Genomic DNA, 25,071 nt, shown 5'->3' with positions numbered 1-25,071 from the left:
ATACTCAAAAGGCAATCCCAAGAGAGCCTTCATACTGAACTAAGATGGTATCTTTGAATGGTCACTTTGCCTCCAAGAGGCATCTTTTTTTCAAAATGGAATGCAGTTGAGACAACTGTTTGCAATCATATTAGTCTTTTGTGAGCCACTTCATCCGGCTACTCTTTGGGACAGGTTTTGTACCGAATTTTGTGAGGACTATGTTTATGCCCTAAGGATGCGTATTTCAGATGCAAGCGAGCGATTTGATGTGGCAAAAAATCAAGCTTTGCTTCATATAGAATGCTTTTTGCAACAACATGGCAAGAGGCTTTGCGATTATATGTTGCCTGCAATAGACTCAACAATGGTATGCTTAAGTGAAAATGGTGTTATGGCTGAAGAAACAATGTTCAACATTGATGAACAGTGTAGTATAGCAGATTGTATGGAGACTTCCTTAAATGAGGATCAGCGAGATGCTTACCACCAAGTGCTACAAGCTGTTGACACACATTCAGGGAAGGTATTTTTCCTAGATGGTCCTGGTGGATCAGGAAAAACTTACTTATATAATGCACTTCTTTCACGAGTGCGAGGAAGTTGTAGAGTTGCTCTTGCATGTGCATCCTCGGGTATTGCAGCTTTCCTTTTGAGTAATGGAAGAACTGCTCATTCTAGGTTTAAGATACCTTTGGAGCTTCACTCTGAAGCAACTTGCAATATAAAGGTAAATAGTCAACTTGCAGAACTTCTAAGAAATGCAGCTTTACTTATATGGGATGAAGCTCCCATGACACATCGCTATGCATTTGAAGCAGTGGACAGAACTTTAAGAGATATTATGCAGCGAGATACTTTGTTTGGTGGAAAAGTCATTTTGCTTGGAGGTGACTTTCGACAAATACTACCTATTGTACCAAAAGGTAGTCGTACAGACATTGTAAATGCTTTGTTGTGTCATTCTCACATATGGAAATATACGAAGATATTGAGGCTTACTAGAAATATGCGTATACTTGATTGCGGTTCAAATTCACTTCAACAAAGTTTTTCCCGTTGGGTGCTTGATATTGGCAATGGGGTTATGGATGATGGAGGAGATTTAGACAGAGTCAAAATACCTTCACACATGATGCTTCCAGGAAATAGTTTGGAAGATATTCTAAGCTTTATATATGGAGATTTGTGTCATGTGCAAGATCATGCAACTTTTTTCAGAGATCGAGCAATACTTGATTCGCGGAATAAAGAGGTGGATTTAATTAATGACTATGCATTGCAAAGAATGCATGGAGATTGCAAAGAGTATCTAAGTGCAGATTCAATTTGTATGTCAGAGGAAAACACACATTTGTACACAATTGAATATCTTAATAGCCTTACTCTTGGTGGTGGTTTTCCACCTCATGCTTTAGTTTTGAAAGAAAATGCTCCTATCATGTTGCTGCGAAATTTGGATCCAAGACGTGGATTATGCAACGGAACCAGATTGATATGCAAGAAATTTCATCATAAGGTAATTGAGGCAGCGATAGTTACAGGATCGAATATTGGATAGAGAGTTTTTCTTCCAAGGATTGACTTTATTATTGGAAACCAACAGGGGCTTCCATTTCAACTGAAGCGTCGTCAGTTTCCAATCAGGCTTGCTTTTGGGATGACTATCAACAAAACACAAGGACAAACACTTGGAATTCTTGGTCTATATCTTGCATCATTGATCTTCTCTCATGGACAGTTGTATGTTGCAATGTCACGTGTACGAAGTGCAGCTTCTATGAGGATTGTTGTGAATACTAAAAACACCCAAGCGTAGTGTTATTACACTCCAAACATTGTATTCAAGGATGTATTACAACTAGCAAGCTCATAACAATAAGTTCAAATTGACATTGTGGCTCTCACTTAAAGTCAGACACACTTGATGTTAAATTTTATTCATATCTCTTAGATCAAAGTATTGCCCATAGATGGATCCTCGACGCAGTGCCTCCTATGTAGTGGGTCACATCACTGAATTCATTCGAGGTATTTGTCTTCTTTTTTATATTTGTTTATTACCTTGACCTATTATTTTCTTGAGAAGATTGGATTATACATTGACTTACTCTGTTGAAGATCCACCGCAATGGAGGGGAAGAGTTCCTGCTATGTTTTTGGTGATCTTATTTGATCAAACTCATATTATACTGTAAGAGTTTTTATATATGGTATATTTGTAGTTTTAAGCTTTTATTGCTCTACATAATTCATGGATGCCTTTGCAGAGATCACTCTTATCGAGGTTTTATCATCGTAGGCGTTTATGAAATGCTATACTCAGGAAGAGATATGTCCATGGAAGTTCTTGGATACTATCATGTTGCCTTTTCTTCGAACCACGAGCATCGTCAAATTCAAGTTAATATTTGGTTTGTGAGTGACGAGAGGCCTGTCAATGCACAACAGGTGGGGGTTGCTGGAGACCACACTACACCATATCGATTGAGGATATTTACTCAAGTTGAAACACCACCCTGTATCTTGCAAAACATATACCACATAGGTCCTTGGACTTATAGAATCCCTAATGTGGTCTCTCGAAGGCTACACTTTGAATAACTGTTTTGTATTGTCTCTTTGTGAAGTTGTGAAATTTCAAAATCTGTTGAATTGCTTTCATTCCTCTCTCTCTCTCTCTCTCTCTCTCTCTCTCTCTCTCTCTCTCTCTCTCTCTCTCTCTCTTAAATCCTTCACTAAAACAAAAGAAAGAAGGACATGGTTCTCTACGGCATGATCGTCAAAGTCTTCTTTATTCTATTTCATCTTTGTTCCTCTTAAACTTCCAAATCTGTGCTGTTAGAGCAGATAAAGAATGGCACGATACATCATGGTTTCGTACACCCTCAATGATGTAACTACTTATATTAGAGGTATGTAAATGTAAAATCTTATCTTTGTTACTTAATTTTACAAAAAATGAGAACTTTGTGGCTTTATTTTGTATGTTTACACGTGTTACATTTTTTCTAAATCCTCCATTGTGGAGGGGTCCTGCACATGCTGAGGATATTGTTTGTATTATCGAGGATTTTGAGATCCTTCGGTGCGTATAGCTTGAATTTGAATCCATATGACGTTAAATGTGTTGTTACTTTTTATGTCTGAATGGTTGGTTGTTATTTTCATTGCAGACTTCAATATTATTGCAGACATTCTGTCTTGGCGTTATATGAAGCATGATATTTTAGAAGTGTTGTAGGTTATTATCACATAGAGTTTGATATAGATGATATGCGAATCACTATACAAGAGTTAGGTATGCAACGGCCTCTCAATTGCAACTTTTCATACGGTCCCTATGGAGTGAATGAATGGATGTTTAGAATCTATTCTTTGGGTGAATCACCTCGACTCCTCAGTCTCAGTGTTCGACGTGTCGGACCTTGGATCTTGAGAGTTCCAAGTAGAGTGTGTCGTAGGCTCAACTTCTCTAGATAATCAAACACTTTGATCCATTGTCTATGCATGCTAAGTACCATATTTTTTTAGTTATTGGTGGCTTATTGAAGTGGGTTTTTATCTACTAGATAGGTTAATGAGAGAGAGAGAGAGAGAGAGAGAGAGAGAGAGAGAGAGAGAGAGAGAGAGAGATTTGCGAATTGCTAATGTAGGTTAATATGGGTCATGATGTATTGGCTATTCTCCCAATACATATAAGGATGACTATATATTTGAAAGTTAAGGAAGAGTATATTTGTCAAGGATATGGTACATGGTGTTGGTGGCATCATTGGGTGTATTCATATGTTGATGGGTGGTATGGAAATTGTGGACGGTTAAGCATTTCGCTATGCAAAGTGTCACAAATATTGAGCGAAATAAAATTGATGAGAGTCCTACAAGAACTACATATGGTTGATATTTATTATGCCAATGTTTGTGGTTGTGATATTCAGTTGTGCAAAAGATATATCACAATCACAAATCTTACATTTCGGATGTGTCTTGCATCCATCCCGTGCTCAAGGTCTTGCTTTTATGCGTCTTTTGAACTTTTACGCTCGCTTCCCATGCAATTGTAAGAAGTTGATGTGAGTTGACACATCTTTATCATGTACTCCACAACCCTTTCCATGCCCATAATCTCAGTTCACACCATGGGGACATGTGCCTAACCAATGCATGAGAAATTAGCTTTTCATCTCAAGAAAAATAGCATAAAGAAAAAGATAAGGATAAAGGAAAAGAGAAGATAAGGATAAGGTGAGTAAGTAACTTGTTGAAAAAGTTTTGAAAAGAAAGATAAGTTATCAATATAAGTAAAAAGAACTTATCGATAAGGAAGATAAGCTATCAAGATAAGTGAAAGCACAAAGAGCACTTCTCTTCTCATTTTATACTTCTCTCTCTTTCCATTTGGTGCTTGAGAGCCTAAGTTGTCACAAGCATGTTTCCACATTATTCCTATCAATCTTCCATAGTAGAGTGACAAGCTCTACTTGGTGTTAGGGAGACGTCGTCTCCGCAAACTTGATCTAAGCATGCATACTACTTCATTTTTGTGCATAATAAAGAAAAAGAGAGTCTTATAAGACAAAAACTTTGTTCATTTTTAACATTTGTACAATTGCTTACTCTAGGGAAGCACTGACAAGGTTTAAGTTATCCTTTAATTGTATGCCTTGCATCCATCTGGCATCTTCAAAAGGATAATTCTTAAACTTAATAAGATATTGTCAAATAGTATTACCGCTGAGAGCACAATGAAACGTGAGACCAAAACGTGCGTTTAGTGACTTTGAAACTAAAACTATGGTAACTTGTTGTTAGTGAAACGACTTGTGTTTCACTCGGTGAGCGAAACGTTTCAAGGCCTGAAACGTTTCACCTATCCTAACCTGTCGAAACGCGTTTCATGGTGACGTTGCTCGGGCTGCAGCACCTCTTCTTGGTTCTCGACCTCCGATGGGTCTTCAATAAATGGTTCTTGAGGTGGCTCTCGTTTGTAAGGCTTTAGTAGGCTCACATGGAAAGTATTGTGTATGAGCCAATGGCTGGGCAGCTTGAGTTGATAGCCTGTTGATAGGCCATCTCATTGATTGGCCTAAGAATCTGGAAGGGACCATAGTATCTTTTTGCTAACTTAGCATAGTACTTTTGGTGTCCCGTAGGATTCTTGCCTGTCGTGTGCCTTAATCAAGCCTTGGGAAATTTAAGTAAGACCCAATCATTTTCTTTAAAGGCTTGGGCTCTTCTGTGCTTATCAGCAACAGCCTTTTGCCTTTGTTGTGAGATAGAGATAACATCCTTAATCTTTTAGAAATATTCTTGTAGGTCTCAGCTATACTCATCTGCAGCAGCGAAGATCTTCCCTTGTACCTTAAGTAGCAGGGGACTTTTTTATCTTCCCTCAATTACCTCAAAAGTTGCTTTTCCTGTGGAAGTATGTACAGTGTTGTTGTAGGCATACTCTACTGAGGGACCTTTGATCTACTTCTGTTACATAGGCTTTTAGTAGATCAAGAATTGTTAGGTTAGTTATTTCACTTTGGCCATCTGTTTGCGGGTGATAGGCCGAAGAGTAGTTTAGCCTTGTCCCTAAATTCTCAAAGAGACCCTTCCAGAAATTACTGGTCATTCTAGGATCTCTATCCAACACTATGGACATTGGCAAGCCATGGTAATTGAAGATTTGTTAAATGAAGAGGGTTGCCATTTGATGGGCTTTCATAGTCTTTTTGACAGGTATAAAATGGGCTTGTTTACTAAACCTGTCTACTATCGTCCATATTCCCGTATTCCCATGGATAGACTTAGGCAATCCAAAGATAAAAATCCATGGATATGCTCTCCCATGGCGAATTAGGGATTGGCAAGGGTTGAAGCAATCCAAGTTGATTCCCTCCATCAAACTTCGTCTTTTGGCATACCACACATTTAGAAACATACTCTTGTATGTTTGCTTTCATGGTAGGCCAATACAAATATGTTTCAATCCCCTTCAGGGTAGACCGAATCCCTCTATGCCCCGCATAAGGAGGAGCATGAGATTCATACATTACTTTCTTACATAGTGAGTTAGTAATGCATAATCTATTGCCATAGAGAAGATAACCATCTTGAAAAGTAAATGGTTCCTCTTTCTTCCCTAATGCAAGGGCTGAAACCACATCTCTAAAACTGAGATCAATAGCATACTCATCTATCATAGAAGATAGATCATTGTGAGTTGCTATGGAAACCGCATTCACTCTTGGCCGTCTTGAGAGTGCATCGGCTACTTGATTATGCTTGCCAGCAATGTGAGCAATATGAAAATGAAATTGTGAAAGGAAATTTTTCCACCTCATTTGTACTTCAGACTTTGGTGATCCATTTGTAGAATGAAAGGAGTCCCCAATAAATAGGCATGTAGAACTGCGAGGAGTTCCTTTTCATATATGCCTAGAGCTTGCTCAATAGGGTCGAGCCTTTGACTTTCATAGTCTATGGTGTGCCCTTCTTGAAGCAAAACAGCTTCAAGGCAGTCACAACAAGCGTCACATTGGACCTCAAATGGCTTTGAGATATCTAGTAGTGTAAGCATAGGTTGAGAGATAAGCTTTTCTTTAAGCTTATCAAAAACATTGTTCTCCTTGGTAGACCATGCATACCTAACATTTTTCTTTGTTAGGTCATGTAATGGTCCTGCTATTAGTGAGAACTTTTCTATGAAGCATCTATAGTAGGAACACATACCTATAAAGCTTCTTAGTTCATGAGTATTCCATGGTTTAGACCATCCTTTAATTACCTCTAACTTTGATGGATCCATTTGGATGCCATCTTGGGAGATAACCTAAATACTGAATCTCTTGCAAGAAAAATTCACTTTTCTTTCCATTAACATAAAGTTTATTCTCTCTTAGAACTTGAAATATTACCTGGAGGTGTTGCTTGTGTTCATCTAATGAATTAGAGTAGATGATGATATCATCAAAGAACACTCCAGTAAAGGTTCGATGAGGCCTGAATAGCTTCTCCATCAAGTAGTTGAATGTGGCTGGTGCATTGGTCAAGCCAAAAGGCATGACAATATATTCATAAAGACCAAACGTAGTGTGAAATACGGTCTTTACAATGTCTTGATCAACTATCCTTATTTGATGGTAGCCACTTTTTAGGTCAATCCTACTAAAGTAGGTGGACCCTTGTAGATTATCAAATAGGTCTTCTACTTGTGGAACGGGAAACCTATTTTTGATAGTGATCCTATTTAGTACTCTATAATGGACACATATAGAACATGTGCCATCTTTCTTTTGCACTAATAGCACATGAGAGAAAAATGGAGATGAGCTAGGCCTGACCATGCCCTTCTCAACTAACTCATGCACTTGCCGCATAATCTCCTCTTGTTGAACTTGACAAAATCTATAAGGAGGTTTATTAGGCGGTGAACTTCCTGGAAGAAGGTTAATTGCATGGTCATCATTGCCTGGTTTAGGAGGTAGCTCACAAGGGATGTCGTCAATAAAGACATCTTGAAACCCCTTGAGAAAATTGGATAACTCTAATTCCTTGTGATTGTTTATATTTTCTTTTGCTAAAGCATTAGGTTCATTTTGAGAATCTTTAACAAAAATCATGTACACGGAAATAGAGCTCTTTATTGACTTATTGAAAGGTTGTGTATGTACAATGGGTATGGTGTTACCCATTTGCTTAGCATCTATGTACATATCTTTTTCCCTGAACCTAAAGTAGATTTTCTTTTCAGGGAACTTAACATTGGGAGCCATGCAATCAAACCATGGTGCCCCTAGGATCACATCCTTATGCTTGAAAGGAGAGATAAAGAAGTCCTCTTTGTCTACATAGCTTTCGACATGGAGCCTCAATTTCCCGATTAAGGGAGTGACTGAAGCTTCTTGCCCCTTGAAAGCACCATCTGCCGGTAGGACATCTCCCATCTCATAGGCTTGGATGCCTAGCTTGGTGGCCAACTCTGTGGATATGAAATTATGAGTAGAACCACGGTCAAAGAGAATAAAAGCATCATGTTCTCTTACCTTTCCCCAAGCATGGCATAGAGGGGATCGTTTGTGGTGAGTTTCCTCCTCTTGGATTTTGACCAAGACAGCTCTAGGAGGCTCATGGCGGGTGTTTTTTTGGGGACAAGCACGGTACGCATGCCCTTGCTTGCCGCACTTTAAACAGTGGTTAACCTTGCGATAACGCTCAAGCTCTTCAGGAGAGAGTTTGTTTTTGCCTTTGTAAACTCCCTTCTCCTTAGCTTTGTTGGAATTGCCCTTAGGAGACTTTTGGACATTGTCCTTCCCCTTAGGCTCATTGGAACCCTTGTTTTTGTTAAGTATGGAGCCTTGATTTACCCTTGTAATTTTCGGTGGTAAAAGCGCACATTTCTAAGGCCCCCATTATGAGGAGAAGCCATCGTGCGTGAAGGAAAATCACTCACCGGAAACCAAAATTTTCACGGACAAGAATCCGGGCCAACTTTAGAAGCCTTGGGGGCGGAGGCCCCCGAGACTTTTTTTCGCCGGAATATTATGGCCGGACGGCGGTCGGAAAGTGGTCGGAAAACAACCGGTCGGTTGGCCGGTGGCCGGTAGTCAATGGCCGATGGCCGGTGGTCGGAAGTCAATGGCCGGTGGCCGGTGGCCGAATTCAAAAGCGGACTTATCTTCTCAAGGACGGCCACACATGGGTGGATTGGAGGGTCCGATTTGGACTTATTCGCACAAGGGCGGCTACACATGGCTGTCTCTCATAAGAGAGGGCAGCCCTTTTGGCCTATAAAAGGAGGCCATTTCTACACACATTGTATAGTGTGAAGTTGATGCAACAAGGTGAGTGTGAGGTGGTGAGAGTGAAGCAAGGCGAGAGCTCCATTAAGGGTATAATCCCTTTGTAAACTACTTCTTGTTTTGAAGTACTAAAGCCATTGAGTGGCTGCTTTCCCGTGGACGTAGCCCACATTGGGTGAACCACGTATATCGTGTGTACTCTCTCTCTCTCTCTCTACTCTATAATCTCGTGTATGTAAATATGTCTCTCTCCATTAAGTAATCTACTCAATTATCTATTTAGCTACGTCTTATTTCCTAACAACAAGTATCAGAGCAAGGTTTGCTTGTAGCTAAATTATCTCAAGGAAAGATTTCCTTGAATTGAGTGGGAGTTATGGCGGAGGAAGGGAAGCTCAAGATTGAGAAGTTCAACGGCAAAAACTACCAACATTGGAAGATGCAGATTGAAGACTATCTCTACCAGAAGGACCTCTATTTGCCACTAGGCGGTCTTGCGAAGAAGCCCGCAACAATGGCAGATGAAGCATGGATTGTCCTTGATCGAAAGGCACTGGGAAAAATCCGGTTAAGCTTGGCGTCAACGGTGGCCTTCAATGTTTCGGAGATGAAGACCACGGAGGACTTGATGAAGTCACTTAACGACTTCTACGAGAAACCATAGGCATCCAATAAGGTATTTCTTATGAAGCGCTTGTTCAATCTAAAGATGGCAGAGAATGGTTCAGTTGCAGAACACCTAAATGACTTTAACACAAACATAAGTCAACTTCGATCAGTGAAAATCAATTTCGATGACGAAGTGCGAGCTCTCCTTATACTATCATCTCTACCGGATAGTTGGGACAGCCTTGTGATGGCTGTAAGTAATTCTATCTCTGGCACAAGTACTCTTAAGTTTGATGATGTTGTGGGTGTTCTCCTAAGCGAGGAAATGCGAAGGAGAAGCACAGGAGAATCATCAAGTACTGCACTATCAGTGGAAACAAGAGGAAGGCCTAAGGAGAGGTTCAAAAACCAAAAGGGTCGTGATCGCTCAAGGCGGAGCAAGACACGCACAAAGTCAGTTCTTGAATGTTGGAACTGCGGCTAGAAGGGCCACGTCAAGAAGGATTGCTGGTCCAAGAAGAAGAAGGAGACAGAGTCTCAAGACAACAAGCCAACATCGGAGGCCAATGTGGCAGGTAAAGTAGAGCAAGATGCTCTAATTCTCTCATTAGACAATGTGTCTAATTCCTGGATAGTAGATTCCGGGGCTTCATTCCATGCGACACCACACAAGCAACATTTCCAAGACTACACCAAAGGTAATTTTGGGTATGTATACTTGGGAGATGATGAAGCTTGTGAGATTGTCGGCAAAGGTACAGTTTCTGTCAAAATTGCTAACGGAAATGAATGGAAGCTTAAAGATGTTAGGCATGTTCCTTCTCTTCGCAAAAATTTGATCTCTACAGGACAATTGGACGATGAAGGTCACAACATTGCATTCGGAAACAAACGGTGGAAGATCTCAAAGGGATCTTTGGTGGTTGCCAAGGGTGAAAAAGTCGGTACACTTTACTTGTGTACTGTTAGCATGCAACCTTCAGCTTGTGCATCAACTACAGAAGTTGAGAGTGCGTGTGGCACTACCGACTTGGGCATATGAGTGCCAAAGGAATGCAAATCCTTCAAACAAAGAAGCTTCTACCAGGTTTCAAAGAAGTGGACTTAGAGTTCTGTGAAGATTGTGTTTATGGTAAACAAAAGAGGGTAAAATTTCAAAAATCAGGAAATGAAAGAAAAAATAAAAAACTTGAGTTGGTTCATTCTGATGTTTGGGGTCCTGCAAGTACACCATCACTTGGTGGCTCATTGTACTATGTAACATTCATAGACGATGTGACTAGAAAAACATGGGTTTATGTCATGAAGAATAAATCCGATGTATTTTCCATATTTCAAAGGTGGAAAGCCTTTGTGGAGAATGAAACAGGTACCAAGGTTAAATGCCTCAGATCTGACAATGGATGCGAATATTGTAGCCAAGCTTTTGAAAGCTTTTGTGCTAGCAATGGCATTCGGAGGCAAAGGACAACCCCAAGGACACCTCAACAAATGGGATTTCGGAAATAATGAACAGGACAATCATGGAACGAGCACGAAGCATGCGGCTACATGCAGGCCTACCGCTTGAGCTTTGGGCAGAAGCTGTAAGTACGTCTGTGTACTTAATCAATCGGTCACCCTCAACGGCATTGGATGGGGGAGTTCCAGAAGAGGCATGGATAGGTAAACCGGTGAATTATGCATTTCTCAAAGTGTTTGGGTGTGAGGCTTTCATGCACATAGATAGAAACCTAAGATCAAAGTTAGATGCAAAGTCCAAAAAGTGTTTCTTCATTGGCTATGGAGAACGAGACTTTGGGTATCGCCTATGGAATTCTGAAGATGGTAAAATCTTAAGGAGTAGGGATGTAATTTTTAACGAACAAAATATGTACAAAGGTTACTTGGAAAGAAAACAAACAAAAGAAACAGGTGATGAGTACATGGAGCTTGAGGACGGTGAAGACTCAAGGACTGCAAACGGTGACAATGTGCAACAACGTCAACCAAATGAGGAGCCTCAACCTATTCCCTGAAGATCTACAAGAGCAAGTAGACCTCCAGAAAGGTTTGTTCCTTCCTTCAACCATCTCTTGATCTCAGATTCTGGAGAGCCGGAATCATACGAAGAAGCTATGCAACATGAATCCAAAGAAGAATGGACGAAGAGCATGCAAGTGGAGATGGACTCACTACATCGCAACCAAACATGGGAGTTGGTTGAGTTGCCTAAAGCTAAGCGGGCACTTCAATACAAATGGGTGTACAAGCTAAAGGAAGAAGAAGGTGGGAAGAAAAGGTACAAGTCTAGGCTTGTGGTAAAAGGGTTTTCTCAAAAGAAAGGTATTGACTTCAATGAAATATTTTCTCCTGTTGTAAAAATGAACTCAATTAGGCTTGTCTTAAGCCTTGTGGCTGCTCATGATCTAAATCTCGAGCAAATGGATGTAAATACGGCATTCCCTCACGGTGACTTAGAGGAGGAAATCTACATGCTTCAACCAAAGGGGTATGAAGTAAAAGGTAAGGATCAGAAAATGGTTTGCAGATTAAAGAAGAGCTTGTATGGTTTAAAGCAAGCATCAAGACAATGGTACTTGAAGTTTGATCGATGGATGTTGGATCATGGATTCACAAGATGCAACTCGGATCACTGCGTCTACACGAAGAATTTGGGAGATGGGAAATTCATCATCCTAATGTTGTATGTTGATGACATGTTGATTGCAAGTGCTAACATGCAGGACATCAAAGACCTAAAAGAGGAGCTGTCCAAATCTTTTTCAATGAAAGATTTAGGTGCTGCAAAGAGGATACTTGGTATGAAAATATCAAGGGACAGGACGAAGAAGACAATAAAGCTATCTCAAGAAGATTACAGCAAGAAGGTACTAGAAAGGTTTGCAATGCAAAATGCAAAACCAGTTTCTACACCTTTGGCTGGTCATTTTAAACTAACGAAGGATATGTGTCCAAAGACACAAGAGGAGATAGCCTATATGTCTAAAGTTCCATATGCTGCAGCGGTAGGTTCTCTAATGTATGCTATGGTCTGGACAAGGCCAGACATTGCACATGCAGTGGGAGTTGTGAGTAGGTTCATGGACAACCCAGGTAAAGAGCATTGGCAAGCTGTGAAGTGGATACTTAGGTATCTAAAAGGGACAACAACAAATGCTTTGTATTTTGGAGGAACTGATATTTTTCTAGAAGGGTATGCTGATGCAGATATGGCAGGTGACAAAGATACTCGAAGGAGCACTACTGGCTATGTGTTCACGGTTGGAGGCACAGCAGTAAGCTGGGCTTCAAAGCTGTAGAAAGTGGTTTCACTTTCTACCACGGAAGCAGAGTATGTAGCAATGACGGAGGCAAGCAAAGAAATTATGTGGCTTCACAGATTCTTAGAAGAGCTTGGATTCAAACAAGACAATTGTGTCTTGTACAGTGATAGCCAAAGCGCTATCCATCTTGCGAAGAACTCAGCCTTTCATTCAAGGACAAAGCACATTGAGGTGAGATACCACTTCATACGCACTCTTTTGGAAGAGGGACAACTAAAGCTAGGAAAGGTGCATATAAGTGAAAATCCTGCAGACATGTTTACAGAGGTGGTCAACAAGGAGAAGTTGAGCTTTTGCTCATCTTCAATCGGCATTCAAGGATAAGAAGCCAGAATGGAAAGCAGTCACAGGTTTGGTTTGGAGATCAGTCTCCAAGTGGGAGATTGTTAAGTATGGAGCCTTGATTTACCCTTGTAATTTTCTGTGGTAAAAGCGCACATTTGTAAGGCCCCCATTATGAGGAGAAGCCATCGTGCGTGAAGGAAAATCACTCACCGGAAACCAAAATTTTCACGGACAAGAATCCGGGGCAACTTTAGAAGCCTCGGGGGCCCCCGAGACTTTTTTTCGCCGGAATATTCCTTTTCGCCGGAATATTATGGCCGGCCGGCGGCCGGAAAGTGGTCGGAAAACAACCGGTCGGTTGGCCGGTGGCCGGTGGTCGGAAGTCAATGGCCGGTGGCCGGTGGCCGAATTCAAAAGCGGACTTGTCTTCTCAAGGGCGGCCACACATGGGTGGATTGGAGGGTCCGATTTGGACTTATTCACACAAGGGCGGCTACACATGGCTGTCTCTCATAAGAGAGGGTAGCCCTTTTGGCCTATAAAAGGAGGCCATTTCTACACACATTGCATAGTGTGAAGTTGATGCAACAAGGTGAGTGTGAGGTGGTGAGAGTGAAGCAAGGCGGGAGCTCCATTAAGGGTATAATCCCTTTGTAAACTACTTCTTGTTTTGAAGTACTAAAGCCATTGAGTGGCTTCTTTCCCGTGGACGTAGCCCACATTGGGTGAACCACGTATATCGTGTGTACTCTCTCTCTCTCTCTACTCCATAATCTCGTGTATGTAAATATGTCTCTCTCCATTAAGTAATCTACTCAATTATCTATTTAGCTACGTCTTATTTCCTAACAGTTTTCTATGGGCTTAGAATTTCTTTTAGCCCCTGTTTGAAATTTGATTAGAGAAGCCACCTTACTATGGTGTATAACCGCCGATATGGTGAGTGGCCTTTGGGAGTTGACATAATCCGCCATTTCTTCAGTTAAGCCCGCACAAAATTGTTGCTTTTGCTCTCCAAAATCCGTCTTTTTGAAGACAGTGGCTTTGAGATGTAAGTCCCAAAACTTGTCTACATATTTGTGAATGGGTTTGTAGGGAGAGAACTTCAAGCTTTGCCATTCGGTGAGTACTTTGTCTTTGGCATCTGTGGCCAAAAACTGCTTCATAATGGAAGCTCTTAAAGCTTTCCATGTTTGTGCAGTTTCACCGTTGGCCCGTAGGCTAGACCACCATTGCCTAGCCGACCTTATAAAGTGCATAGCTACATGGTGTAGCTTAGAGGACTCCGTGAAGCCCTCATCTCCAAACGCCACATCGAATCGTTGGATAAAGGCCAAGACTTTGTCAGTAGCACCAAAGGTTCCATTGTAGGTAAGGAAAGACATGCTCTTTCCTCCCTCTTTGAACTTCTTGTTGACTTGGACGACCTCTTCCACGCGGCATAGAATTTCCTATGGCCTCTTCTTTTTTATGGTTCAAAGGTTGCACCATCACTTTCTTCAGAAGATGAATAATTTGAGGAAGATGGAGAAGAGGGTAACCTCTTTCTCGCCTTTTTCTTGCCTTGATCTTCTTTGTCTTCACCATCACTTTCATAAGAGGAAGAGGATGAAGAAGATGGAGAAGAGGGTGTCCTCTTTCTCGCCTTTTTCTTATCTTGTTTTTTGTCATCCCTCTTCGAATTATGGTGCGGAGAAGTGTGCAATGGTCTTCTCCATTTTGGAGATGATGGAGAGTGTTTAGCCCACCGTCTTCGTGGAGCCATCTCTGTCGAGGTGGCAAGAGACTTGCTTCTTTCTCGTTCCTTCGATGGAGGCTCTTGAGTTTTCCTTTGAGAAGGAGATGCATCATCAAGAAGCAAATTTCTGAGCCCTTCAAACGGATCCTCTTCTTCGTCTTGAATCGGAGAGAGGCCTCTTTTGGAAGTCTCGCAAGGAGGCTTCCTAGGTACTCTCTCATCATGGTGGGGAGCTTGGAGAATTCCATGAGCATGAAGCTGCCATTGCACTTCACTTTGGAGGGATGGATTGCCCATGGCTTGTTGAAGCCTAGAAACAAGATAGTTAACAAGCATAGGGGCATCATTAGTAGCCTGCTCATTAGCAAAATCAAAGTTATCAATATTAATTTCACTCTCTTTACTATTGTCAGCCATTCTAACAACTTTAGGGATACGGCTAGATTGAAGTTAACTAATTTGACGTCTCCTCACGTCCAAGCGGCATATCTAGTGGATTCTTTAAAAAAAAACAATAAGACTTTTTGTAAGTATAAACATAAAATTACAATAAAATCTATTTTTTAGCTTATTATCAAAATACAACAAATGTAAGAGAGTAAAGTTAAATACTAACCAAGACGGAGCAAGAACTGAGAATGTCCATAAGGGCGTTTAAGCCCTTTTTGTCCGCAAATTCATGCTTGTACGGTGTTAAGTCACGTCCTGTCATCGACCAGTGTTCAAAACCTACAACGAATATGTTATGTTAGAGTTTAAAAGTACAAATACCCATAATTATCAAATATAAAGGGCAATGCAAAAACACTTACAAAGTCGGACTCAAATGATGCCCATCCGCCACTCCTCAAGTGGTGCAAGCTCCCTGCCTCTACTCGCGCTCTGGCTATGTAATGGAATTGGCCTATTTAACTTGAGAGTAGTTAAAATTAATGAGAGTACTTTTGAGAAATTACTTTGTGAGCATAGCGGGTGAACATAATTGAAGATAGCAACATAATCATAGCAATTAGTTAACTTGGCATGAAGAATACTTTTGCAAGAGAGAGAATTTAGAGAACATGACAACATTTGAGGACCAAATTTATGTGGATCCAGTCGCCCCTCCAATAGGCATTTGTATTATGATTTTTCCCATCAAGAGAGACTTGTTGCAATACAATCTTTGCGTTCCATGTGACCTAGGTGATGCAATGAAGATAGAAAGCTTCATGCATCACAAGCATAACATAAGTTTTGAAGAAAACTTTAACTATCCCAAGACCTCAAACACCTTCGAAGGTGGAGAGAGCTAGCAGGGAATGAGGGTAGGGAAGAGGAAGAAGAAACATTTCATAGGAGAAATAATTAGCTCCTCACTTATCATAACTCTTCTTGCTAGCATACATAATAGCATAGTAATGAAGATGGAGAAGATGGCAAGCTTAAGCATTGAAGCATGGCTCTTGGTTGGATTTGCACTCCATAGCCAAGAGTGTTGGTGTAGGCTATCAACCTCTACTTGCTTGGAGAAGGAGAGGGAGCTCTTGCACTTTGCACAATGCATAATCAGATTGTGTGTGAGTGTGTGTGGGAGAGCATACCCCTTAAGCAACCCCCTAGCTTGCTTTGGTGGACCCCCCCTTGTAGGTCATGCTTGAAGCTCATTGGACCCTCCAAGCCTAGCCAATCACAAGTAGGAGGTATTACAAGCAACAAGGGTAGCTTTGGGACAAGTGTCCCCCATTCCCCTTTAAGAGAGAGGACTTGATAAATGCAAAGACAACTAATTAAATCTCCTAAATTATCATTGGACCCCTTGGGTGGCTAACGAATAGTCTTTAGGCACACCATGAGGGCAACATGAGGAGGAACTTGACAAGTGTCCTTTATGCTTTCTTTGTACCAAGTATGCCTTGTGTGAGTGTGTGCGTGTTCTCTCTCATCCCCCCTCTTGTAGGGCTAGCCCCCCTCCTTGTAGGGATTGGATCTTGACTTTTGACACCAAAAGCCCCTCAAACTTAGGCCCAATTCCCACTACAGGCTTGGCCCTTAAGCACTTTAAGCTTGGGTTGGGTTCTCACCTCAAGTACAGCCCTAGCATGTCAAGCATCTCAAGAACTTCAGTCATCAAGCACCTTAAGCTTGGGCCGGGTTCCCACCTCAAGACCTCAAGCGGGTTCCCACCTCAAGCTCAGCCCTAGCTTACCTAAGGTCAAAGGACTTTTACACACATTATTGGAGGTCTTCAATGAAGCTAACCCTAAGGTCTTATTCTCCATTGGTTAGCTTTGCTCTTTGATAGACCATCTCTCATTTGGGCCCCTTTACCATTGGCCCTGTGTTGAATTAGATCTATAAGCACATGTCTATATCTTAACCCTTGTTCCCGTTTATTCTCCCACATAAAGTGATCAATTTAATATGAGAAAATCATTTGGGTTGGTTAGATATTAGATTTTATGACATTACCTCTCTTTTGAAATCATAGTCGTCCTCGACTATGAGGTAGAAGAGATAAACCATTAATCATAAGTCGATCTTACTTAGCGGGTGGAGGATCCCTTTTTACCCTACGACATCTTTCCAAGATGGATGACTAATCCACTTGGTGCTTGGGAGATATAGCTGCCGCAAGCATGTCGGCTCTTTAATCCATTTCATTCTCCCAAAGTAGAGTGATAAATTCTACTTGGTGTTTGAGAGACGTCGTCATCAAAAACATGATTCTAAGCATGCATACTATTTAAATTTGTGTAGAATTTTTTAAAAAAACAGAACTAGTCTTATAAGACAAAAACATGGGTCATTTAAAAGAAATTTGTATATTTGCTTACTCTAATGTAGCATTGTAAGCATTACAAGGTTCATACTATCCTTAAGTTGTATTCCTTGCATCCATCTAGCATCTTCAAAAGGATAATTTTTGAACTTAATAATACCGTCAGATAATCTTACCATCTCGTAGTACCTTGTCTTCATGCCGAAGGACCTCTTCTTGTATCACTCTAGGGCTATCTGTCTTTCCATTGCACACTAAGTAATACACTCTCTATTGTGTACCTTGACTTTCCTTCGTCTTCTCCAAGCTGTGTGTGTTTTCCTGCAACCCTAATTCCAACAATTGGTATCAAAGCAGGTTGCGTTCTCCCGGGCTTAGTCGCCAGTAGCTCCAACACATGCCTACTCATTTTTCTCTGATTTCAGTGAGCTTTGGCGAGCGTTCGCAGGTCAACAAAAATTTTGGGATAGCTTGTAGAGCTTAGTCTGCTCAGATTTCTGATTCGGGCTCATTTCAGCCTTTGTTTCCACTACAGGCAGTATTGCACAAGCTATTTTGTCATTTTGTGTAGAATTTTTGTCAGTGCCATTTTTTACATAATAGGTGCCTTACAGTCTTCTACGGTTTGTGCTATATAGCACGTACTGTTCCCGCTTCATTTCTCCTCTTTTTGGATAGTTTTCACATCAAGTGCAACATTTACCATGGCTGAGAACAACACAGATGTGTTCAAGATGTTTGCTACTAAGGACATATTGGATGGGGACAATTATCCTATGTGGTCTTACATGATGCAACATGTTCTTGTGTCAAAGGGCATCTGGAATATTGTGCAAAGCATTGATGTACGTCATGGTTTTGAGGCTGTAGGTGATGTTGAGGATGTGGCAGGTCTTGCTGCAAGGATTGCTGCTATTAGAATTGTTTTACCTATGGTAGAAGAAGCTCGTTGGGATGTAAAGGATGCACAGGCTCATGCATTGATTGTGTTGTCTGTGAAGCACACCATTACTCCTCACATTCGTTCAGCGAAATCTGCAAAATAGGCTTGGGATATTCTAGCAGGTCTTTATGCAAGCCGCAATGAGGCTAAAATTTCTTTGCTGCGTAAAGAGCTGGAATCAAAGATTATGCATGAGGACGATGAATATATGGACACTTTTCTTGTTGGTGTCAAGAATATCAATGAGCAAATTATTTCTACAGGTGAAGTCATTTCAGATAGTTCCCTTGTACAGACTGTTCTTGATGCCTTACCAGATTCATACCAGACTTTTGCTAGTACTTAGCGACCAATGACCCAAGGAAATTTTGAAGTTGTCAAGTTTGATGCATTATGCACATTGATGTTTCAAGTGTCACTTTCCAAAACAAACAGGACTAGGCAGCGTGCAGTTGAACAAGCTTTTATTGCTTCTCAAAGAAAGGGTGGTAATAGCAATACATCCACTTCGTATGGTTCTGCTACAACTGGAAAAACTTATGTTCCTAATGCTTCTGTTGGCAGCAATTTGTCTGGAAATTCTGGTGATAAGGGCAAAAAGAAGATGCATTGCCATTATTGTAAATCTAATGATCACTTGATCAAGGAATGTCCTAAGTTGAAGGCCAAAGAGGCAAAGAAGAAAGAGGGTGGTTCCACTGAAAATATTGGTTCCATTGCAAATGCAACCATTGTTGAGTCTTCTATGAAAGGAGACTATGATGCTGATGTTGATGCAGAATGGGATTTTAGTGTAGAGTGCACTTACAATCCTGTTGTCCATGATGCATACATGTCAGTTGCTGCAGATTCACATGTGTGGTATTTTGATAGTGGTGCTACAAAGCACATTACCTCACATCGTGAATTGTTCACCTCTCTCGAGTCTGTCCCTCATGGGAATTCAGTCACTTGTGCCAACAATGCCTCTTATCCGGTTCAGCGAGTTGGAAAGATTGTGCTTACTGTTGCAAATGGAAGTTCTTTCACACTTATTGATGCACTTTATGTACCTAGGATCAAGAAGAATCTTTTGTCTGTATTTGTACTTGCTAGACTTGGACTTGTAGTCAAATTTGTGGATGACAGATGTACAGTTCATCATCTCAGTTTTGGTGATGAAATTGTTGCATCTGACCTTTTGTGTCGTGGGCTGTATAAGCTCACTTTGTATGACAAGTGTGGACAAAATTTTGCAAATGCAGCTGCATATTCAAGGGTTGTTTCAAATGAAAAACTCTAGCATGCATATTTTGGGTATCTGAATTTTGACAGTTTGCTGCGTTTGCAAAAATCTGATATGGTTGCTTCTTTGCCACCTCTTGAAGCACCTGTCAAACATGTTTGTGAAGGCTGTATTTTGGGTAAAATGCAGCGTTCTAAGTTTCCAAAGGATGGTTCAGTTAGGGCCACATGCAAGTTGCAACTTGTGCATAGTGATGTTTGTGGACCCATGCAAACTCCATCCTTGGGCAATTACCTGTACTTCATAACTCTCATTGATGATTACTCTAGGCATGCATGGGTATTTTTGCTTAAAGCAAAGTGCGAACTTTTTATGTGCTTCAAACAATTTTTGGCTCTGGCTGAAAATGTCTCAAAATGTACTATGGGCACCCTCCGTTCCCATCGAGGGGGGGAGTATATGTCTCATGAATTTAATGCATTTTTGGCTAGTCGTGGGATAAAACACCAATGTACAGTGCCTTATACGCCTCAGCAAAATGATGTTGCTGTGAGGAAAAACTGGTCACTTACGGAAATGGCACAATGTATGGTCAAAAGTCAAGCTTTGCTGCATTCTTTTTGGCTTGGGGCCATCATGTGTGCCACTTATGTACTTAACAGGTGTCCTGCAAAAGCTTTGCACCGTATTACTCCATATGAAGCATGGCATAATAGAAAGCCTTCTATTGAGCACATGTGTGTTTTTGGTTGTTTCGCATTTGCTTTGGTGCCACAAACACAGCGTAAAAAATTGGATGATAAGGCTGTCAAATGTATTTTTGTTGGCTATAGTGTTGAAAGCAAAGATTACAGATTGTATCATTCGCAAACAAAGTGTACTCTTGTTTCACAAGATGTAGTGTTTGTGCAAAATTCTGCTCAGCCCTTACTGTCATGTACTAGAGACAGTAATGTAGGCTCAGAGGACATTTATGACACTTTGTTGCCACTTTTTAGTGGTGGAAGTTTGAATGTAAATTCCAATGAGGCACATTAGGAGATTTCCGAGGTCTTTTGGAGGGCCTTTTGGAAGAGAGAGGAAAATAAGCTCCTCCAATGAGACAAGAGCCTACATTACGTAGAAAAATAGATTGATATTAACAAAAATATAAAAGGTGTCCCTCTCCTGATTTAATAATCTAGTGGTCCTTGAAGACGATCACTCTCTTTCATTTAATGCGAGCACCTTTTTCAGAAGGTAGATGCGGTGCATTTGATACGGCTTACGTCATCACTAGAAATCAAAAAGTTACAAAACTATCAAGTGGGGAAGATTTTGAAACTTTTGATACTGTCAATGCGTCTGGAACGCCCAAATATCCTAGAAATGAATGTCCCATTGCCTCGCTCCGACATCCAAAGAGGCAAATAATGTCAAAAACCCCTAAAAGAACATTTTACTAACGGCGCACGAGGGGCATTCCAAAATTTTGGAATGCCTCTTCGCGCGCCGTTAGTAAAAAGCCCCTTTTTTCCTCTTTTAGGGAGCTTTTTGAGAGAAAAATGACAAAAAACATCTAAAAAGGGGCTTTCTTGAAAGATAATTGTGCAAAAATTACTAAAGGAGCTTTGTACTAATTGCGTGCAGAGGGGAATTCTAGAATTTTAGAATGCCTCCTTCCGCGCCTTAAGTAAAAAGCCCATTTTTTTAAAGGGTTTTTTGACATTTTTTGCCTCTCCGGATATCAAAATGAGACAAGTAGACATTCGTTTTTAGGGTATTTTGGCGTTCCGGACGCATTGGTGGTGTCAAAAGCCTCAAAATCTATCACTATTTGATAGTTTGTGACTTTTCAACTTTCAGTGATGACGTAAGCTGCATTGAATGCGCCGCACATGCCTCTTGAAAACGACGCTCGCATTAAATAAAAAAGTGACCGTTTTCAAGGACGATTGGGAATATAAATCTACTTTTTAGAGTGTCTGGTTGTCCTTTTGGACGTACTCACAAGGTGCAAGTGCATTTTAAAAAAAGTTTCTAGAGAGAGAAATACAATTTCTTACAAGGCCCTCCAAATGACCTCCGAAATTTTCTAATGAATGTACAGCCTATTGGGGTTTCTAAAAATGTTACATAGCAGCCTATTAGTGATGCAGATGTACATGATGTACTTGATGAGGAAAGGGCTAAAAATGAGCAGGCTATAGGTATGCCAAACTGGCTGTTGCATACATTGCGTGATAGTAAATTGGATGCACCTTTGTCTATTCATACTTGTTCAGGCTCTTGCCATGCATCTCATGCATCAGATTGTTATGATTTGGCTATGTCTAGCTTACATGATGTTGAGGAACCTCTGTCTTGATAAAGCACATAATTCAAAAAATTGGATGGTTGTCATGCAATCAAAATATGATGCACTTATAGAAAATGACACATGGACTTTATGTGATTTGCCTCCTGGAAAAAAGGCCATTGGTACGAAGTGGGTTTACAAGTTGAAATGCAAGCCGGAAGGTGAGATCGATCACGATAAGACTCGACTTGTTGCAAAGGGTTATGCACAGCAAAAAGGCATAGATTATGAAGAGACTTTTGCTACCACTTGTCATATGACTACTATGTGTTTTCTATGTACATTGGCAGCTCATTTTGGTTCGGATGTACATCAATGAGACATTGTTACTGCTTTCTTGAGGTGACATATTTGAGGATGTTTATGTAACGCAGCCTCATGGTTTTGTCAAGAAAGGACAAGAGGACAAAGTGTGCAAATGTAAGAAGGCTTTGTATGGGTTGAAGCAATTTCCTCGTGCTTGGTATGAGAAAGTTGACACTCTTTTGTTCAAACAAGGCTTTCGTAACAGTCCAACAAAAAGCACATTGTATATAAAGTGTGAGGGTGATGTACTTCTCATTGTGGTTCTTTATGTAAATGATTTGCTGATCAACTGGACCAAATGAGAGACAAATTGCTGAATTTAAGGCTGATTTGAATGCTACTTTCAAGATGAAAGATTTGGGGCTGTTGCATCATTATTTAGGTATACAGTTTAAGCAGTGTGATGGTGGTATTGCCTTGTATCAAAAAAGTTACATATAGACATTACTATATAAGTTTGGACTTGAGGATTGCAAACCTATTGCCACTCCCATGGAAAGAGGTTTGAAACTGAGTCTTCATGATGCTGGTGATCCTGTAGATGTCACTCTTTACCAAACTATTGTTGGATGCCTCATTTAGGTATGCCACACAAGGCCGAATATTTATTTTGTAGTCTCACATGTCAGCAGATTTTTGCATAGCCCAGGGTCTAAGCATTGGCAGGCTGTCAAGAGGATTTTCTGCTTCCTTTACATCTTGGCTTTTTTTATCCCAAGGGGGGATCATTGCCACCAGAATTACATGATTTTTTGGACTCAGATTGGGCTAGTTGTTTTGACACGTGAGTGTCCACGTGGTTTTTGTTTCATACATGGCAGTTCATGTATATCATGGTTGAGCAAGAAGAAACCTACTGTGGCCACTTCTAGTTGTGAGACTGAGTACAGGGCAGTTTTCATAGCTATGGTTGGGTGTGTATGGCTCAGACGCCTTATGGCTGATTTGAGTGTTGGACACACAGGAAGTGCATTGCCAACACTATCTCCACTAACAGTCAGAGCGCATTGACAGTAGTGAGGAACCCAATTTTTCATGCTCGCACAAAGCACATTCAGGTGCATTACCACTATGTCAGGGAGAGGCTCTCAGCAGGAGAGATCAGCTTGGCCTATGTACCAACTGTTGGGGTATAAAGCCCAATGTGGTCGCCCAAGTAAGTGGGCAGGCCGCCAGGTATGTACACATATTCTTTTGTTCAAACCTAATAAGAACTCACTATGCTCTACACATTACAGTAGAGCGAGTTCACCATATCGTCGTGCTCTTCTTCTCGCACTCTCTCTCTCGCGTCACACTTCCGCTCGTACTCCTTCAACTGGTATCAGATCTGAGATCGAGGCTCGGGGCAGCACTGCAGGAGGCTAGAGTCTCCAGCTCAGATTGGAGTGAAATTCGACAGGCGAAGACACGGCCCCAAATCTCGTGTTGTCAGAATTTCATTCTGAGGTCATCTCGGCCACCGTTCGGCTTTGACAAAGGTCTGCGCAGGCCATTTTCGACTACGTGGTCTCGACGGGTGCAGATCCGACTCTACAAATTTGGGGTTTTCGGCCTACGACTGCAGGTGTTGAGGATATCGACACTCCCAGAGTGCTGATTTGTGGTTGTCTACACATCGAAGGACGGCTCACAGTTCTTGGAGGCGTGTCACATACGACACGGGCGCATCTACACACAGACTGTAGGCGACATCCACTAGTTCATCAGGTAGCTTGTGTTTGCTGCTTGGTATTCCATATTTCTTCCTGACATTGTAGGTACTTCCACATGGGATGTATTGTCAGAGATGACGTATGTCTGTTGAGGGTTTGCTGGCAGTGAGTCACGCAGCAAACAACCGCCGCAGCGGTTACAACATACAGTGGGAAATTTGTGGATGTATGACTTTGTGGGAAGTCTATGTATTTTCAGATTTACTGCAGCCTTTGTTGAGGGTCGAGTGAGGTTTTATTGAGTTGGGGGATTCTCGAATGTTGAGATCCTTTCGGTGATACAGGTCTTGGAGCGATCCCTCGAGAACCCTTAGATAGGCAGCTAGGATGTATTGACTGTGAGTTAGACAGTTGGGATTGCATCTTTGCTTTACTGCCGTTGAGGCATTGTCGCAGTCTATGCTTACAGAGACAGTACAGGTGCAGGACAGGTTTACCCACAGCTTACAGTGTTAGAGAGACAGTGTTTTTTTGAGCTGTTTTTTGGTCTGTTTTTTGAGTACACCAGAGCCATTTTACAAAGGAGACTCTGCCGAAATTTATGCAGAATCTGAAGATTTCTTGGTTCATTTGACAGGTTGATATTGGTTCAGAGGTCAGTTTACAGGGGAAACTCTGCCGAATTTTTCCCAGGAAAGTAAACTACTGTGAAGCGTAGCTATGGCTGGATCACAGGACACTGCTCTTTACAATATCAAGAAGCTGGATGGAACCAATTTCCCATTGTGGAAGCAGCAGATTTGGCACGTGTTGGTACAAAAGAAGCAGATAAAACCTATAAAGCTCAAGGGGATAAAACCAGAAGATATGGACGAAGATGAATGGAGCGAAATGGATGAATTGGCACTTTCTACCATTATGCTGACTTTGGCAGAAAGCGTTTACTTCAATGTAGCAGACGAGATGTCGGCTTATCAAGCATGGTTAAAGCTGAGTGATCTTTATGAGAAGCAGAGTGCAGCTTCACAGGTACACTGGCTTAAGAAGCTTGTTGACTTGAAGATGAAAGAAGGGACACGTATGTCCAATCATCTGAATGAATTCAACACAATCT

The 25,071-nt window shown here is 41.2% G+C and overlaps 1 protein-coding gene across 1 annotated transcript; it reads left to right on the top strand.

The window, feature by feature from the left end:
• The first annotated feature begins 373 nt into the window (after positions 1 to 373).
• Positions 374 to 3,223, top strand: LOC147465002 (uncharacterized). Its single transcript, XM_086526720.1, has 5 exons — positions 374 to 1,269; positions 1,360 to 1,498; positions 1,586 to 1,722; positions 2,205 to 2,500; positions 3,156 to 3,223. Exons 1-5 carry the CDS (start codon positions 374 to 376, stop codon positions 3,221 to 3,223), a joined length of 1,536 nt encoding a protein of 511 aa, XP_086382846.1.
• The last annotated feature ends 21,848 nt before the right edge of the window (positions 3,224 to 25,071 follow it).

The sequence above is a fragment of the Adiantum capillus-veneris genome, chromosome 1 (assembly GCF_014529385.1).
Source record: "Adiantum capillus-veneris isolate H3 chromosome 1, ASM1452938v2, whole genome shotgun sequence".
NCBI classification, from domain to species: Eukaryota; Viridiplantae; Streptophyta; class Polypodiopsida; order Polypodiales; family Pteridaceae; genus Adiantum; species Adiantum capillus-veneris.
Note: the sequence above shows the minus strand (reverse complement) of the source record. Positions and strands in the feature narration are given on the sequence as shown.